Raw genomic sequence first — 17763 nt, forward strand, 5'->3', positions numbered from 1 at the left:
TTTCCTTCTCCAGGGAATCTTCCTGACCCAGGGATCGAACCCAGGTCTCCCGCATTGCAGGCAGACACTTTAACCTCTCAGCCACCAGGGAAGCAGGCTGCACATAGATTTGTAAGTGTGAATAGGGTTAGTGTTTTCTTCAATTAGAAAAATCTTTCAGATAAATTGCCTACCATTGGGTGGAATAACACTCTGGAAAACAGTATTCTTCATGTGGTTAACCAGCAGGCTGATGATAAACAGGCAAAGAATTCCAGCATCTTAAAAGTTTTCATTTATGTGGAAATGTAGTTTGATAGACATAAAAGGAACATAATCTGAGATGCACTTAGAAGTTAGTGATAGATCTATAAACAAGAATATGTGCAACCAGCTAATAAACTCAGAACCTACTCCAGGATGAAAGAAACTGCAAGACATGTAAAAACTCAAATTACATGGATAAACTGTGAAATAGAATTACAGTGCTAATTCCTAACAAAATAATAGCTCACCGAATAATGCAAGGGTACAATTTTGTTAAAACACATTTGTCACACCTACTAAAACTGCTTTGATTAGAAGTGAGGCTTTCAGTTGGATTTCAAATGTGATGCTGCAATCAAAATAAACATCCAAAACAAATTGATGAACCCAAGTTCTTCTTGGGTTTTATATTAACCATAAGTGAAGGCTGAGAGTTCATTACTGGGAATGTAAACACAAAGTTTCCTCAAGATCAGGTAGTTTTTATCACTGAGAGAATCTTTTTAAAAGAAAATGGAATATTTTCATAGGACAATGTATTATTTCAAAAAACAAGAATAAAATAAATTAATCATTATGATCCACTTAGGACAAGTTTAATACAAATACACTATAATTTTCTATGGAGCATGTCATAAGGATAAATCATAAATTATCAACACAGGTAAGAACTAATTCTGAATGTGCAGACATACAGTTATAGAAGAGTCAAAATAAATATATGACTCTGAGATGTAATAAGTTATTTATTTTGATATTAAACTTTAGATCTTTATTTTAGAAAATACTCCTCTTATATAGAATTTAGCTACTGATTTGCCAGAAATAACATTTTGTTAAAAATACTTGAAAATGTCAGAAAAATAAACATGTTGGGGAAAAATATTTATAACCCCGTCACTAAGATAAAACATATTTAAAAGTAACTACCAGATATCTCTTGCAATGGTCTCCTGATGATTCAGCAGTAAAGAATCTGCCTGTAGTCAGGAGATGTGGGTTCGATCCCTGGTTCAGAAAGATCCCCTGCAGAAAGAAATGGCAACCCATTCCAGTATTCTTGCCTGGAAAATCCTATGAACAGAGGAGCCTGGCAGGCTACAGTCCATAGGGTTGCACAGAGTCAGACATGACTGAGCACGCACCCATCACTTGCAATGCTTTAAGTAAACACAGATAACAATATAGAAGTGGAATTATAATATGTATCTTCTCTATCCTTTAAACTTAATATTCTTAATACTATGTCTTGAACACTACTAATCTGTATCTGTTACTGAAGTTCTTTTTCCACTGCTCGTAGTTTGCTCTTTTATAATTTAAGTTTTTGAATAATAGGAGGAAATTTTCACCTCTAAAGATTGTAAAAATAATCTATCACATTTTTGTTTTATATAATTCCATTTATCACATTTTAAATGTTCCAACCATCTAAAAGTCTTTTGATACTATATGTGAAGTCAGATTGTAGTTGTTCTTTCTCCAAATGGGTACCCAGTTCTCTCACTAAGTAACTTTTTCCCTCTGAAAAGCTATTTTTATCACCTGCTAAAGTGAGAAACATTTCTAGACTGTTCCACTGCTCTATTGCTATTCTTGGACTAATATGTCTCTACTTTAGTAACTCTAATTGGTGGAAAATTTCATGTCTTGTGAGACTTTTTCCAACTCTTTTTCTAAAGATTTCTGATTAGTTGCCCCTCTTTTTTTTTCTTCCCATAGACACACACACACATGCACACACACACACACAAGAAGAACTTCATAAACATTTTTTCAGGTTCCTAAAAAGTCCTATTGAGATTTTAGTATGAATTACTTTGTAGAGTATGAGGGTAAGAAAATCTTTACATTAATCTGACCTAGAAATCTTTGAGTGTTCTATGTCTCCCAGAAAAGTTTTATAGTTGTTTTTTAAGATCCTATATGTTTCTTTTAGATTTGGTCACTTATATGTCACTGTCTTTGAATTAGTAATAGTTGTATTGCCATTGTGAATAAAGTCTTTTCTCATTATATTTTCTCACTGATCAACTGACTTTTATTAATTTTTATATATTAATTTTGTATATTTCTTATGCAATTAACTACTTTTCTGAACTCATTAATAGTTTTTCTGTTTGTTCTCCTGCATTGTCTAGGTTTTAAATAACAGAACTGTAAATAGTGATTCTTCTGCACACTCTCTTCCAGGATCTGATTACATAAAATTTAAAAAATTTAAATGACATGCTTATTACTCGTACTTTCCATTGATTTTGCATAGACAAAATATATATATCACTGAATAAACTTAGCTCTCTTGGTTGGCTCAGTAAAGATTTCCTTAATTACTATTTTTTCCCCCCTGAGTTCTTTGGAGGGAGCACACCTGTAATTCAAAGGATGCATGTAGGACTTCCCTGGTGGTACAGTGGACAAGAATCTACCTGTCAACGCAGAAGGCATGGGTTTGATTCTGGTCTGGAAAGATTCCACATGCCACAGAGCAACTAAGCCCATACACCATAGGTTGCAGGGCCCACGCCCTGCAACTGCTAAAGCCTGTACATCTAGAAAGTCTGCTCCACACTAAGAGAAGCCACCACAGTGAGAAGCCTGTGCACGCTACTAGAGAAAGCCCACACAAAGCAACAAGAATCGGCGCAGCCAAAAACACAGGTTGGATTTGTATTTGTTTTTTGTTGGCTCTTAATTGTTTACTCATTGCTTTTCTTTACATTTTTGAAGAGAGATAAAATTTACCCATATGACCAGTGAAGTTTACTGTAGTCAATACTGCTGACTCGTACCTCCTATGGGAATTTGTATTTAGGTTTCCTTTTATTTTTTGGCATCTTTCAGGATGCTCCATCTTCATTCCTCCGTTTTCTCAACTTATTTCTTATGGTTAATAAAAATGAAAGGATGATTATTTAGACACTTTCTGCAGGACTGTAAAAAGTCCATTTTCATTCCAATCTCAAAGAAAGGCAATGCCAAAGAATGCTCAAACTACCGCACAATTGCACTCATCTCACACGCTAGTAAAGTAATGCTCAAAATTCTCCAAGCCAGACTTCAAATACATGAATCGTGAACTTCCCGATGTTCAAGCTGGTTTTAGAAAAGGCAGAGGAACCAGAGATCAAATTGCCAACATCTCCTGGATCATGGAAAAAGCAAGAGAGTTCCAGGAGAACATCTATTTTTGCTTTATTGACTATGCCAAAGCCTTTGACTGTGTGGATCACAATAAACTGTGGAAAATTCTGAAGGAGGCAGGAATACCAGACCACCTGACCTGCCTCTTAAGAAACTTATATGCAGGTCAGGAAGCAACAGTTAGAACTGGATGTGGAACAACAGACTGGTTCCAAATAGGAAAATGAGTACATCAAGGCTGTATATTGTCACCCTGCTTATTTAACTCATATGCAGAGTACATCATGAGAAACGCTGGGCTGGAGGAAGCACAAGTTGGAATCAAGACTGCTGGGAGAATTATCAATAACCTCAGATATACAGATGACTCCACCCTTATGGCAGAAAGTGAAGAAGAACTAAACAGCCTTTTGATGAAAGTGAAAGGGGAGAGTGAAAAAGTTGCCTTAAAGCTCAATATTTAGAAAACTAAGATCATGCATCTGGTCCCATCACTTCATGGCAAATAGATGGAGGAACAGTAGAAACAGTGGCTGACTTTATTTTGGGGGGTTCTAAAATCACTGCAGATGGTGATTGCAGCCATGAAATTAAAAGACACTTAATCCTTGGAAGGAAAGTTATGACCAACCTAGATAGCATTTTCAAAAGCAGACATTACTTTGTCAACAAAGGTCTGTCTAGTCAAGGCTATGGTTTTGCCAGTAGTCATGTATGGATGTGAGAGTTGGACTATAAAGAGGGCTGAGCACCAAAGAATTGATGCTTTTGAACTGTGGTGTTGGAGAAGACTCTGGAGAGTCCCTTGGACTGCAAGGAGATCCAGCCAGTCCATCCTAAAGGAGATCAGTCCTGGATGTTCATTGGAAGGACTGATGTTGAAGCTGAAACTCCAATACTTTGGCCACCTGATGCAAAGAGCTAACTCATTTGAAAAGACCCTGATGCTGGGAAAGATTGAGGGCAGGGGGAGAAGGGGATGACAGAGGATGAGATGGATGGCATCACCAACTCAATGGACATGGGTTTGGGTGGACTCCGGGAGTTTGTGATGGACAGGGAGGCCTGGCGTGCTGTGGTTCATGGGGTTGCAGAGTCAGACATGACTGAGCGACTGAACAGAACTGAACTTCAGGACAGAGTGCTAATAAGTACTTTGTAGACATTATCTTTGGAGAAGGCACTCCAGTACTCTTGCCTGGAAAATGCCATGGACGGAGGAACCTGGTGGGCTTCAGTCCATGGGGTCGCTGAGTTGGACATGACTAAGCAACTTCACTTTGACTTTTCACTTTCATGCCCTGGAGAAGGAAATGGCAACCCACTCCAGTATTCTTGCCTGGAGAATCCCAGGGATGGGGGAGCCTGGTGGGCTGCCATCTATGGGGTCACATGGAGTTGGACATGACTGAAGTGACTTAGCAGCAGACATTATCTTTTTTAACTTGTACAAACTCTCTGAGGTAGATGTTACTACCATATTACATGTAAGGAAATCGAGACTTCAGATCACTTGGTAACTTGCCCAGGACTCTAAAACTAGTCAATAGTAGAGCCAGGATTTAAAGCCAGGTCTTCTGTCTCCATAACCCATGCTCTTAACCCTACCAGTGGGCTTCATGTGCCCTGGCTCTCCTCCTTGCTCATCAGGGAGCTGTTCTTCTCAGATCCACAACTGGAGTGAGGTGGCCTCTTAACTACTCGCTCAAGTAAGACATGAATGTCTTCTGCTCTGTCACCTACAAATCGGCACTTGCCATCTACCTCGACAAGGATCAAATTATGAGCTGCTGCAGCTGCTCTTTCAACACCCCCTGAAAGTTCAGGTGAAGACCAGCAATGAAGAACTTTGTACTCTGGGAAAACCTGGCAGAACGGGTTTCAGATAATTAGATATTTTCAGATTTTATGAGCCCAATCCTTGCATCCCCTTGTATCTAGAAAAGCATTCAAGTCCTTCATGGTGACGTCTGCTCATCGTGACTAGCAGTGACCTTCCCAAGACTAGCAGCAATATGCTGTGAAACATATGTGCTTGATTGCATGTAATTCCCCTTCATCAAAATCACATATATACTGACCATCTCCTCTGGAGCAGTTTCTCAGAGCTATTTGAGACACTGTCTCCTGGGCTATAGTCCTCATTCTGCCCCCAAATAAAACTTAACTTTAACTCTCATGTTTTATTTGTGCCTTTTCCCCCCAGTCGACAGCTCTTAGTCTGGCTTTTCTAAAGTCAAGGACAAATGTCTGTCGTGTGACTGCTGTGTACTCTCCAGCATTTGCTATAACCCGAGTCTGCCACTCTCCACCCACTTACAAGGCTTTCTCTGGAGTGACTGTATATCCAAGAGTGTGAATTCTTGAACATGAAGTTGTACCAAAAATTTAATCCTGTAGTTTCTAAAAAGGACATGAGGAATGCTGAGGACTGGGCATATGTCTCTAGCTGGCTCAGATACTTTCTGTGTAATAAGGTTTGATACTCTAGGTGGCCTGCATTAGAGGTAGTGACTGAGGTGGAGGCTTTTTCTTGTTACCTACTCTGCAGGTAATTTGGGTCAATATGTCAAATGATTGACACTGGAGTTAGTATATATTCCCAATGGACTTTGGCACAGGGTTTCCTCTTTAGTTATTAGTACTGTTGTCTCTTTGTGGACACCTTTACATGAAGCTGGGAAAAGATAAAATCCAAGACTGCTAATCTGTGGCCGCATTTACTTGCGTGCATTCGTGCTGTCACTCAGTCACGTCTGACTCTTCTGTGACCCCATAGACTGTACCCTGCCAAGCCCCTCTGTCCATGGAATTTTCCAGGCAAGAATACTGGAGTGGGTGGCCATTCCTTTCTCAAGGGGATCTTCCCAACCCAAGGGCTGAAGCCGTCTCCTGTACTGGCAGGTGCATTCTTTCCTACTGAGCCACCTGGAAAGCCCATCGCCACATTTAACACATGCTTAATGAGCGTCTATATCAGGAAATCAGTTTGGGATCAGTGTTAGACTCCCTCTTAAAGAATATACATGGACTGTCCCCATCAACACCTATCGATCATTGACACGGGTCAAAGTGGATTTAGATTTCTTTCTGTGATACATTTCCTAGACTCCTTCCTTGGCTGGAGGAAGCTCCCACAAAACAAGCTATTCCTAAGCCCTATGGATTGCTTCCCTGGTGGCTCAGAGGTTAAAGCGTCTGCCTCCAATGCAGGAGACCCGGGTTCGATCCCTGGGTCGGGAAGATCCCCTGGAGAAGGAAATGGCAATCCACTCCAGTATTCTTGCCTGGAGAATCCCATGGACGGAGAAGCCTAGTAGGTTACAGTCCACAGGGTCACAAAGAGTCGGATGCGACTGAGCGACTTCACCTTCACCTTCAAGCCCTATGGATTAGCAAAATTGTCCTATGACAGTTTTAAATGACATTAAAAAAAAAAAAATCACTGGACCAAAGGAAAAGTTAGCATTGGAAAAAGAACTAAGGATTGAGCTGAGGTGTTTTCCTGTCTGTGAGACATGGTTGAAGAGATTGAAAGAGCCAGGTCAAAGTGACCTGCTGTTCTTGAGTTATCTTGTGCAGAAAAAAAGCTTTTACATTGCAAATTGTGGAGGCCCCTTGGCACACATAGGATTTCTTGCCTCTGTAAAGCTGAGCTAAAGACATTATAAAATGCTACCTGATTTTTCTTCCCTTTTCTGAAGCATACAAGTTATTTTGTACTTCTCTGGCCAAAGCTACTTTGGATAGCAGGAGCGAACAAATGCATTGAAATATAAGTGTGTAATTGGCAACCTCAAGCTACACTAGGTGTCCCTCATTTTTGTCCCTAGGTCACCTTTTGTGATGGTCAGTTTTGTGTCAATGTATCATGTTTTAAGTAGATTGTTTTACGTAGATTACCCTCCATGATGCAGGTAGGCCTCATGCAATCAGTTGAAAGCCATAGGACAAAAATTGAGGTTTCCCAGAGAAATAATTCTGCCTTAGTACTGCAATACAGAAACTCATCAGGCCCCATAATTGTATGAGAAAATTCCTTAAAATAAATCTATCTATACATATATATATATACACACACACACATTTTACTCCATGTGTTTTACTCAGCTCTCATCTCTACTCCGTTCTAAGCTCAAGAATGTGGACTATGTCTTATATACCTTTGTATCCTCAAATTCCAGCACAGTGCCTTCTAAACTCAATGTATTCAACATTTTGAAATAATAGAATAATCCCTTCATAAAAGACTTGAATCAGAAGGTAAGTGACAACTGAGGCAAAAATGATTAACAGGGTCAGAACTAACAATCTCAGGCAAAATGAGGCTGGAAAGCAGGCAGCCCAACAAGTATAATAGCTAGGGTTAAAAGCCAGGAATGCCAAAGGCCTGGAAATTAAATGAGTTTAATCTCAGGCCACCAACATAATGTCAGCTCAGCTTTATCCTACTAATCATGTGACCACTGGCATGACAGTTCACCTTCTTAGGCTCAGGGTAGCTGATCTGTTTGATCTTTTAACACACATATTATATGATTCTAAGCAAACACTAAGGTCAAAGCAAATGGACGGAAACTCAGATGGTTAAAACATGAAATAATGCTTGCTGATTCTACAAGTTATTCTCTATTTTGTATCAGGGACAGCACCGGTGACTGGGGTAGTAGCCCTGGACTATAAGCAGCAATAGTGCTGTGGAAATGGTTTGCTGAAAACTCAGACAAGGACAGAACTAGAATGACAATCAGATGTGTGCAGGAAATACGTCCAACGCTATATAATCACAAATCTAGTAGTTAATGCATAAAATTTGGCCAGGTTTTTCTTTGAAATAACTGAACTGTATTAATGAATTGTGCAGTGTTAAGTCAGCAGTATGCTTTAGCTTATTCAACAGATGAGGCAAATGTGAAAACAGATTAAGCTGACTTTTACAAAATAGTTATTCCTTTATCTTTCTGAATGGGAAGAAATCTTCCATTTTGAAATGATATAAAATGCTAGTCTCTAGATTCATAACACTGCTTTTTAAACAACTTTTCAAATGTTATTTTACCGTACAAGACTAACCTGTAAAAGAAATAACAAATAAACTTGGAAAATACAAATAGTAAAAACACTTCTGCATGGCACATGAGCCAGAAGCCAATGACGGCCCTGAATTATAAAAGTTAGCAGTGCTTTCTGTTCACTATGAAAGCAGGATTCCCAGTTTAAACTAGAAATTGTTATTCAACAGAACAAATTAGGTCAAGAGAATCAACCGTACAACAACAGACAGGAGGCTGTGTTCACATGAAGAAACACAAGAACAAAAATAACAATCAAACCTCATTTCCTGAGACATAATGTTAATGGCTTCCCTAGTGCTCAGATGGTAAAGAATCCACCACCAATGCAGAATGCAGGCGACCTGGGTTAGATTCCTGGTCAGGATGATCCCCTGAAGAAGTAAATGGCAACCCACTCCAATATTAATGCCTTGGAAATCCCATGGGGAGGATCCTGGTGGGCTAAGTCCATGGGGTTGCAAAGAGCTGGACATGACTGAGCGACTAACATATGTATTATTGATGGTAAGATTTCCAGGTAATTAACCTTTTATTTAGTTTAGATAAAGACTTCCAACACAGAACACTGTTAGGAAGTAACCTTAGTTTGGTGCTATGTAAACCTGATATAAGGCAAGTATTACATGTAAAATAAACAGGAAAACCACCATTTTTAATTGCCTCTAGAATTTATTGCAATTACCATGTTATAATAACAAAAGCAGATCATTCTTAATGCTTCTAATTTGATTATTAGTTTAAATAAAAATATATGATCCCAATCACACAAAGAGATAATTCTAAATGTACTCTGAAGTTGAATCAATCAATACATATCTATTTGGAAACTATGCACCCAGTATCATTATAGCAAAAAGAAAGCTGCTGTTCTCACAGAAAATGTGGCTCATTAATATCATAAAATATTGGGGATATTGGGAAAATAACAAATTTCCCTGAACACTGTTTATCTTGCCTTTCTGAGAGACTTGTAGATCTAGATGGGATTAGTTTGGGAAAGGGGTCTCGCTTACTCAGAGAATCATCAGAGTCCAATGCAGTTCTGGGCTAATCAGAGATTAAAGAGCCTTTATAAGGAGAAGTAGGCGTGGAAATTAAGCAGTCCTATTTTGGATTAGTATGTTTTAGTCAAAGGTATGGGATTAATGATGAGTATCGGTTAGGAATTTCTGTAATGTCCTCCAATGCCAAGTGACCACTAACACCCTATTTCCTACTACAGTGATTCCTTGATGAGAAGTAGAAGGCATAAAGAAAGTTGCCAGCTATCAAATAAACAGTACTCCAATGCTTATGATCACTAAAATTCACTGAATCAAATGAATGCTAAGTAGAGCAAACACAATGCACATAAAACTGAGATATGGAACCTCTAATTACACAGGAAATCAATGGAAGGATTGATCATTTTAAGAGAAGAATCATTTTCCCAGTAGCCCCACTGCTATGAATGATATTTTCATGAGCCTGGGCAGCCTTCTCCAGTAAATACTGGGGACCTATTACTGGTTTCAACCAACCAATTTCCATTCCGGCTTGAAGGGCTGCTGCAAACTGCTGAAATTCCTCCTGAGGGAAAGAAAACGTCTTTTTCAATAGAGGAACACATGACAATTTTCAGAAGCATTAACATTTTTTAGAGTCTAAGAAAGCAGTAAGAGTTTTCTCATAAATCTGTGGCTTTTGTCAACTTGTCCAGAACTATAAAAACAGTAGTTTCCTATATGCTAACCAACACTGCAATTTGTCTGTGGCAGTCTCAGTTTACAAAATAGCTATTGTTATGGAGTAACTGGTAATTACCAACAGTATCTCCTCTCTCCTTCATAAGTGCCCTGGCCTGAAAATAAATTATATTGTCACCCTAGTATTCTTCCAGGGATTAATCCTTAACCCACTTAGATAACTAGCCTTAACATCTACTTAAATTTTCAGTCTGCCTGACTAGGCAAATTACCCCAATGTGTCACTTTCCTACCTTGGTGGATGAAAACAGAGTAACTCCTTTTATGCTGGATTCCTTTGTCATGGTGTCCCGTGGGTTTATTTCAATAGGGCCTCTGCTGCCAACAACCTAGTATGAAAAACAACATGTCTATAGTTAAAGATTACTGCAAAATAGTGTTAAATTATGAAAAAACTGCAGAGTGATTAAAAAAAAGGAAATACTTACTATTACTCGTCCTCCATGTGACAAAAGATTCAAATCATTGCTAAGATTTACATTAGCTAACATTTCAATAATCACATCAACTCCTTTTTCACCAACAGATTTCTATATAATATAAAAGAATGCAAGTAGATTAGAAAAAAAATTATCATAGTGCCATATATTACAGAAATATATTTAAAATGACATAAAATGCTATATTTTTAAAGAGTAATAATGCCAATTTTAAGATAACTTAATTATACAGTGATGCTGTAATTCCAAGGTACCAGCCACATCTAAAATGACAGATTTGTATTAAATAAATTGCTATAATGAAATAAAATTTGTCCAAAATTTTCATGTGTTTAGACTCAACTTGACTATAAAGTACTTCTTCCTTAGGTGAAAATTTTCTGTCTTCAAAATGTATTTTAATAGAGGAAGAAGCAACAAATCAAAAATCAAAAACTGCACTGGTGCTCCCATTTTTATTAAAAAACAGACAACAAAAGAAAAGAAATACTGACTTTTTGGTATTGCAGTATTCTGTGTGTGTGTGTGTGTGCATGTGTGCGTGTGCACATTTAGTTGTGTTCTCAGTGGTCTTCAATCAGCTTGGAACAGTACTCCTTTTCTTTTGGTCTTTCTGATGTCAATTCCCAACATCTAAAACCAGCTCTTAAATAAGCTAAGCTATATATTTTCATTTTAAGAAAAACATGAACACCTATGCCCAGCACTGTGTGAGGTATTATGAATGTCAAGATGGACATAGAGAACCCAAAATAAAGAGGAAAATGGAAAACACTACAATTAAAGGTGTGATGTGATGGGCTAAGTACTGCATTGAAAGTGAAAGTGAAGTCGTGTCTGACTCTTCGCGACCCCATGGACTGTAGCCTGCCAGGTTCCTCGGTCCATGGGATCTTCCAGGCAAGAGTACTGGAGTGGGCTGCCATTTCCTTCTCCAGGGGATCTTCCCGACCCAGGGATCGAACCCAGGTCTCCTGCACTGCAGACAGATGCTTTACCATCTGAGCCACCAGGGAAACAAACCATACGTTTTAGAGGGGGGAAAAAGTTACAACTCTGATCACCTGTAAAGGTCAAAGAAAATTCCACAGAGATGATGATCTCAGTCCTGAGGGGTAAGTAGGAGTTCTTAAGTAGAACAGAAGGAATAAGGGTCAAGGAGAAGCTAGACATGAGGCAGTCAGTCTGGACAAAAGAAACAGAAGAGCAAAGACACAGGAATGGAGAGTCAAAGCTGGAATTGGCAAGTGGCCCAGCAGAGCTGGAGTATGCATTTGTGAAGGAGATGGGGGCGGGGGTGGGAGGGGAGAGGTAGGAGATAAGAGACTACAAATTGGTTCAGACTATGAAAATACATCAAATGCTACGTTAAAAGATTCGGACTTTGTGGAGACAGATGTTCATTGGTTAATTCTTGTGCCAGGCATTGTTTTAGGCCCTGGAAGTACAGCAGGGAACAAGAAAATAGAAATTCCTATTCTCATGGAGCTCTCGTTTATTTCTGAGGATGTTTTTCTGTTTCTTTCTTTGAAACAGAGAACCAAATAACTCTGGAGACAGTAGAGGAGACAGAAGGGGGCATTAGCTCAGCTGTGAGTAAGTCAAGACTGGAAAAGATGAGGACTAAATGAAGTTACAACAGTGAAGGGGAAAGAGAAACAGAGACAGATATGAAAGGCATGTCAGAGATCAAACTGATAGATAAGGTGACCAATTTGATGTGCAAGAGGCAGAAAGGTGATTAAACAACAGGAACGGGAAATGAAATGTGGGTGTCTATCCTGGGGGACCAGATGAACAGCCATGTCTAGCAGGCTGATGGTGTGACGGAATGAAACAGGCCAGAGACAGTGCTGGAAACCAGCAGTGTAAGGACATGTATGAGATGGTCAGGATGACGGTGTAGCACCAGAGAAAGTGAGAGACCAAGAGGAAAGACCTATGGAATACCAAGTGAAATGAAGAGGAGGGAGACTACAAGTGAAGTTAGAGAAGTGAGAAGAGAGCCAGCTTCCAGGAGGTGTGGTCAGGGTCAAGTACAATGAGAACTGAGCCAAGAGCAGCTGACTGGTGATGGGATTATCAGTGCCCCTGACAAGCCAGGTAAGTAGCTGGTATGTGCGTGTGGGCTAAGTCACTTCAGTAATGTTCGACTCTTTGCGACCCCATGGACTGTAGCCCACCAGGCTCCTCCATCCATGGGATTCTCCAGCCAAGAATATTGGGATGGGTTGCACTTGTCAAAGGCATCTTCCTGACCCAAGGATCGAACCTGCATCTCTTACATCTCCTACACTGTCAGGCAGGTTCTTGACCACTAGGGCCACCTGGAAAGCCCTGGGGTGGAAGCAAAATTGCAGTGGGAGGTAAGGAAGTAAGAGTTTAAGTACCCCCTACTTTTTCAAGAAATGTGTGGTAAAGGAGGGAAGGTGAGGAGAAAAGGTTAAGAGAATGTTTTTGGAGAATGAGAGAGACTTAAGCAGGAGGAACCAGTATAAGAGATAGAAGCTATAAGGTCTTATGGTCTTAGAATTACATTGCAAAACAAAAACCTATTCTTAAAATAACTGGCCAATTTTCATCTTTGATAATGATATCAGGAGTGCATGCTCAATCAATTTTGTATTCCTCAGCATATACAAAGGAGAGCCTTTATTCAGGTTTTTGGCAAGATGATTTAGAGGTAACAAACAAACTCACACTCGTTTCTTCCGCAGTTTGTAATGACCTTGTTTACACTGTAATCAGTACCTTGGATATCCTAATTCTTTCTCAACATGAGCAAGTAGTGTGAGGATCAGCAAAGTAAGCAGTGTTTAATGAATTGTTGCTATGGCAAAGATGGAGAACTCCAGAACCTGCTTGCATGAGACTGCAGCAATGGAATAGATGACACAGTAAATCCTGTCTCACCATTTTGATGAGGCAGTGGTTTCTCCTCCAAAAACATCCAGTAAACAAAGGAACTTAATTCCCTAGGCCAGACAGATCCAGTCTGTAATCCATGGATAATTTAACTTTCTATGGAAAATTTATACCAATAGAAGTTATATTAAGAATACCTTTTTGATGCCAGAGGTGGGGCAAGGGGTGGGGAACGGGTGAAATGGATAAAGGTGGGATCAAAAGGCACAAATTTCCAGTTGTAAAATAAATAAATCACGAGGATGTAATGGACAGTGACTACAGTTAGAAATACTGTATTACATGTTTGAAAGTTGCTAAGAGAATAGATCTTAAAAGTTCTCATCACAAGAAATAAAATTTTATAACTGTGTATGGGGACAGATGTTAACTAAATTTACTGTGGTGATCATTTCACAATATATAAAAATAAATGTTTAAAAAATGCCTCACAGCTGCAAATACAAAGCTGTGGCTTTACTTAAAATGTGATTTGCATTAAAGAGTACTGATTTTTATAACTATAAGCCTCTAGAGAGGCTATATTTTATTTAGTAAAAATAAATAAGACAGAAATGATAGTGAAGGTTCGAAAAGTAGACATCTCTACTTTTAAATTAATTAAAGCTTTAAAACACATAGGCAAAACAAACAACTTGAAGAGAGTAGTTGATTAAAAAAAACTTACAAAAGAACATGACACAAAATTTTAGTTTTATAAAATTATAGAACAATTTTACCTTAATTTTATCAATATAGTTAGCTTCTTTGTGATTAAACACTTTGTGGGCTCCATTTTCCAAAACAATCTTTTGTCCTTCCTCAGTACTAGCTGTGCCCAAAACCTTTAAGCCGTAAGCTCTCGCAATTTGGCATGCTGCTATTCCAACCTTAAAAATCAAAATACAGCCCAGTAGTTTTAGGAACTTTGCATCTCTGCAAACATTTATTAAATACATACAATTAATGTAAGGTTCTTCTATGTTCTAGAGTATTGCTAATAAATGTTAAGAGTCTAAACAAAGAAATAAGAAACACTGCAAAATGTTCACTTAGCATCTGCTTTGTACAGAAGATATAGGGTTTAAAGATGGTCAAAATATAGTCAGTGACTTCATACTTTAACAGTACATATAAAATACTAGATAAGAACAGTAAGTCATCTACCACTTATGTAGAAGAGACAGGTATGTACATGGGCAATTTTATATTCATGAATACGATAAACATTTATTATTTACTACATTCAAGACATACGATAGACACAGTGCCTGAAGAACTATGGATGGAGGTTTGTGGCATTTTACAGGAGGCAGTGATCAAGATCGTCCCCAAGAAAAAGAAATTCAAAAATGAAAAATGGTTGTCTGAGGAGGCCTTACAAATAGCTGTGAAAAGAAGAGAAGTGAAAGGCAAAGGAGAAAAGGAAAGATATACCTTTTTGAAAGAAAAGTTCCAAAGAATAGCAAGGAGAGATTAAAAAAGTCTTCCTTAGTGATCAATGCGAACAAATAGAGGAAAACAACAGAATGGGAAAGACTAGAGATCTTTTCAAGAAAATTAATGATACCAAGGGAACATTTCATGCAAAGATGGGCACGATAAATGACAGAAATGGTATGGAGCTAATAGAAGCAGAAGATACTAAGAAGAGGTGGCAAGAATACACAGAAGAACCACACAAAAAGGATCTTCATGATCCAGATAACCATGATGGTGTGATCACTCACTTAGAGCCAGACATCCTGGAATGTGAAGTCAAGTAGGCCTTAGGAAGCATCACTACAAAGCTAGTGGAGGTGATGGAATTCCAGTTGAGCTATTTCAAATCCTGAAAGATGATGCTGTGAAAGTGCTGCACTCAATATGCCAGCAAATTTGGAAAACTCAGCAGTGGCCACAGGACTGGAAAAGGTCAGTTTTCATTCCAATCCTTAAGAAAGGGAATGCCAAAGAATGTTCAAACTACCGTACAACTGCACTCATCTCACATGCTAGCAAAATAATGCTCAAAATTCTCCAAGCCAGGCTTCAACAGTACATGAACCAAGAACTTCCATAGGTTCAAGCTGGATTTAGAAGGCAGAGGAACCAGAGATCAAATTGCCAACATCTGCTGGATCATCAAAAAAGCAAGAGAATACCAGAAAAATATCTGCTTTATTGACTATGCCAAAGCCTTTACTGTGAAGATCACAACAAACTGTGGAAAATTCTTAAAGAGATGGGAATACCAGACCACCTGATCTGTCTCTTGAGAAATCTGTATGCAGGTCAAGAAGCAACAGTTAGAATTGGACATGGAACAACAGACCAGTTCCAAATAGGGAAAGGAATATGTCAAAGTTCTATATTTTCACCCTGCTTATTGAACTTATTTGCAGAGTACATCATGTGAAATGCCAGGCTGGATGAAGCACAAACTGGAATTAATATTGCCAGAAGAAACATCAATAACCTCAGATATGCAGATGACATCACCCTTATGGCAGAAAGCAAAGAACTAAAGAGCCTCTTGATGAAAGTGAAAGAGGAGGGTGAAAAAGTTGGCTTAAAGCTCAACATTCAGAAAACTAATTTCACGGCATCTGGTCCCATCACCTCACGGCAAATAGATGAGGAAACAATGGAAACAGTTACAGACTTTATCTTTTTGGGCTCTAAAATCACTGCAGATGGTGACTGAAGCCATGAAATTAAAAGACACTTGCTCCTTGGAAAAAACTTATGACCAACCTAGACAGCACATTAAAAAGCAGAGACATTACTTTGCCAACAAAGGTCCGTCTAGTCAAAGCTATGGTTTCTCCGGTAGTCATGTATGAATGCGAGAGTTGGACTATAAAGAAAGCTGAGCACTGATGAACGATGTTTTTGAACTGTGGTGTTGGAGAAAACTCTTGAGAGTCCCTTGGCCTGTATGGAGATCAAAGTCATCAATCCTAAAGGAAATCAGTCCTGAATATTCATTGGAAGGACTGATGCTGAAACTGAAGCTCTAATACTTTGGCCACCTGATGTGAAGAACTGACTCATTGGAAAAGACCCTGATGCTGGGAAAGACTGAAGGCAGGAGAAGGGAATGACAGAGGATGAGATTGTTGGATGGCATCACAGACTTGATGGACATGAATGAGTTTTAGTAAACTCTGGAGTTGGTGCTTGACAGGGAAGCCTGGCGTGCTGCAGTCCATGGAGTCTCAGAGTCGGATGCAAGTGAACTGACTGAACTGATGTGCAAGATGGGGTTCTTCACACATGAAACGTATGTTCTTAGGAAGGGGGAGATAACAAACACATGAAGAAATAGATGAATAAAGTAAATTCAGAGAATGAAAACTACTTGAAAAAAATAGCATATTGGGTTATAAAGAGTTAGAGAACCAGGCCAATTAGGTCATCAGGAAAGGCATTCTGAAGAGACCTGAATGGAGAGAGGGACAAGCACAGTCTGGGACAGGTCTGGGAGGCCTGCTGGAGAATGCTGCAGACTGAATGGTCATGGCTATCCTGCTGAAGTGGGGATGAGCTTGGGGCATTCAAACATCAGAAAGAGGGTCAAGAGGCTTAAGGGTGGGACATGCGGAAGGGAGCAAAGATGAGGCCAGAGAGGCACAGAAAGGCCAAGGCACACAAGGCCTTGGAGGTAAAGACTTTGCATTATATTTAAGAGCCATGCAGAACTACTGGAGAGTTTAAGCAGGACAGGGATATGATCTGATTTAGGCTTTTAATAGAACATTCTAATTATATGGGAGCCAAAAAGAAGGTAGGGGGAAATGGGAGCAGGAAGATCAGGACTTCATCAAAGATTGGAGGTGGGAGGTGAGGAATAGAGAAAAATTAAGAATATCTCCTAGGTCTCAGGCCAGAATAACTGGGTAGATTGACTTGGATGAGGCAGATGAGTGAGGATCAAGTTTGTGACAGCATCAAGAATTCACTTTGAACACACTGAATTCAGCCAACTGAAGATGCTCAGTCATTAGCTGAATATGATAATGGACTTGAAAAGAGTTCAGAATTGGACATATACATTTGAGAATCATCAGTTTATAGATAGTAAAGCCACAGGATTGCATGAGATCACTAGAGCACTAGATAAATGTGCTTAGCATAAAGGAGAAATAAAACTATTTTAGGAATATAGATAAATGCAATCATTTAAATTATAATACTAGGAAAAATGTTTGATCCCATGCCAAATGA

The 17763-nt window shown here is 39.0% G+C and overlaps 1 protein-coding gene and 1 non-coding gene across 2 annotated transcripts in view; one reads left to right on the plus strand and one right to left on the minus strand.

Annotated features, from left to right (window-relative positions):
- The first annotated feature begins 6561 nt into the window (after positions 1-6561).
- TRNAW-CCA (transfer RNA tryptophan (anticodon CCA)) lies at positions 6562-6633 on the plus strand. Its single transcript has one exon. It is a non-coding gene; the product is annotated as a tRNA-Trp (tRNA).
- Positions 6634-9114: 2481 nt separating this feature from the next.
- CRYZ (crystallin zeta) overlaps positions 9115-17763 on the minus strand; it is a 28885-nt gene continuing 20236 nt past the window's right edge. Inside the window, exons 6-9 of the mRNA XM_069594779.1 lie at positions 14295-14444; positions 10639-10740; positions 10444-10539; positions 9115-10034 (exon numbers count right to left, since the gene is read on the minus strand). Coding sequence (XP_069450880.1) covers positions 9870-10034; positions 10444-10539; positions 10639-10740; positions 14295-14444 — 513 coding nt within the window. The 3' untranslated portion in view covers positions 9115-9869. The remainder of the gene's footprint in view (positions 10035-10443; positions 10540-10638; positions 10741-14294; positions 14445-17763) is intronic.

The sequence above is a fragment of the Ovis canadensis genome, chromosome 1, assembly GCF_042477335.2.
Source record: "Ovis canadensis isolate MfBH-ARS-UI-01 breed Bighorn chromosome 1, ARS-UI_OviCan_v2, whole genome shotgun sequence".
Taxonomy (NCBI): Eukaryota; Metazoa; Chordata; class Mammalia; order Artiodactyla; family Bovidae; genus Ovis; species Ovis canadensis.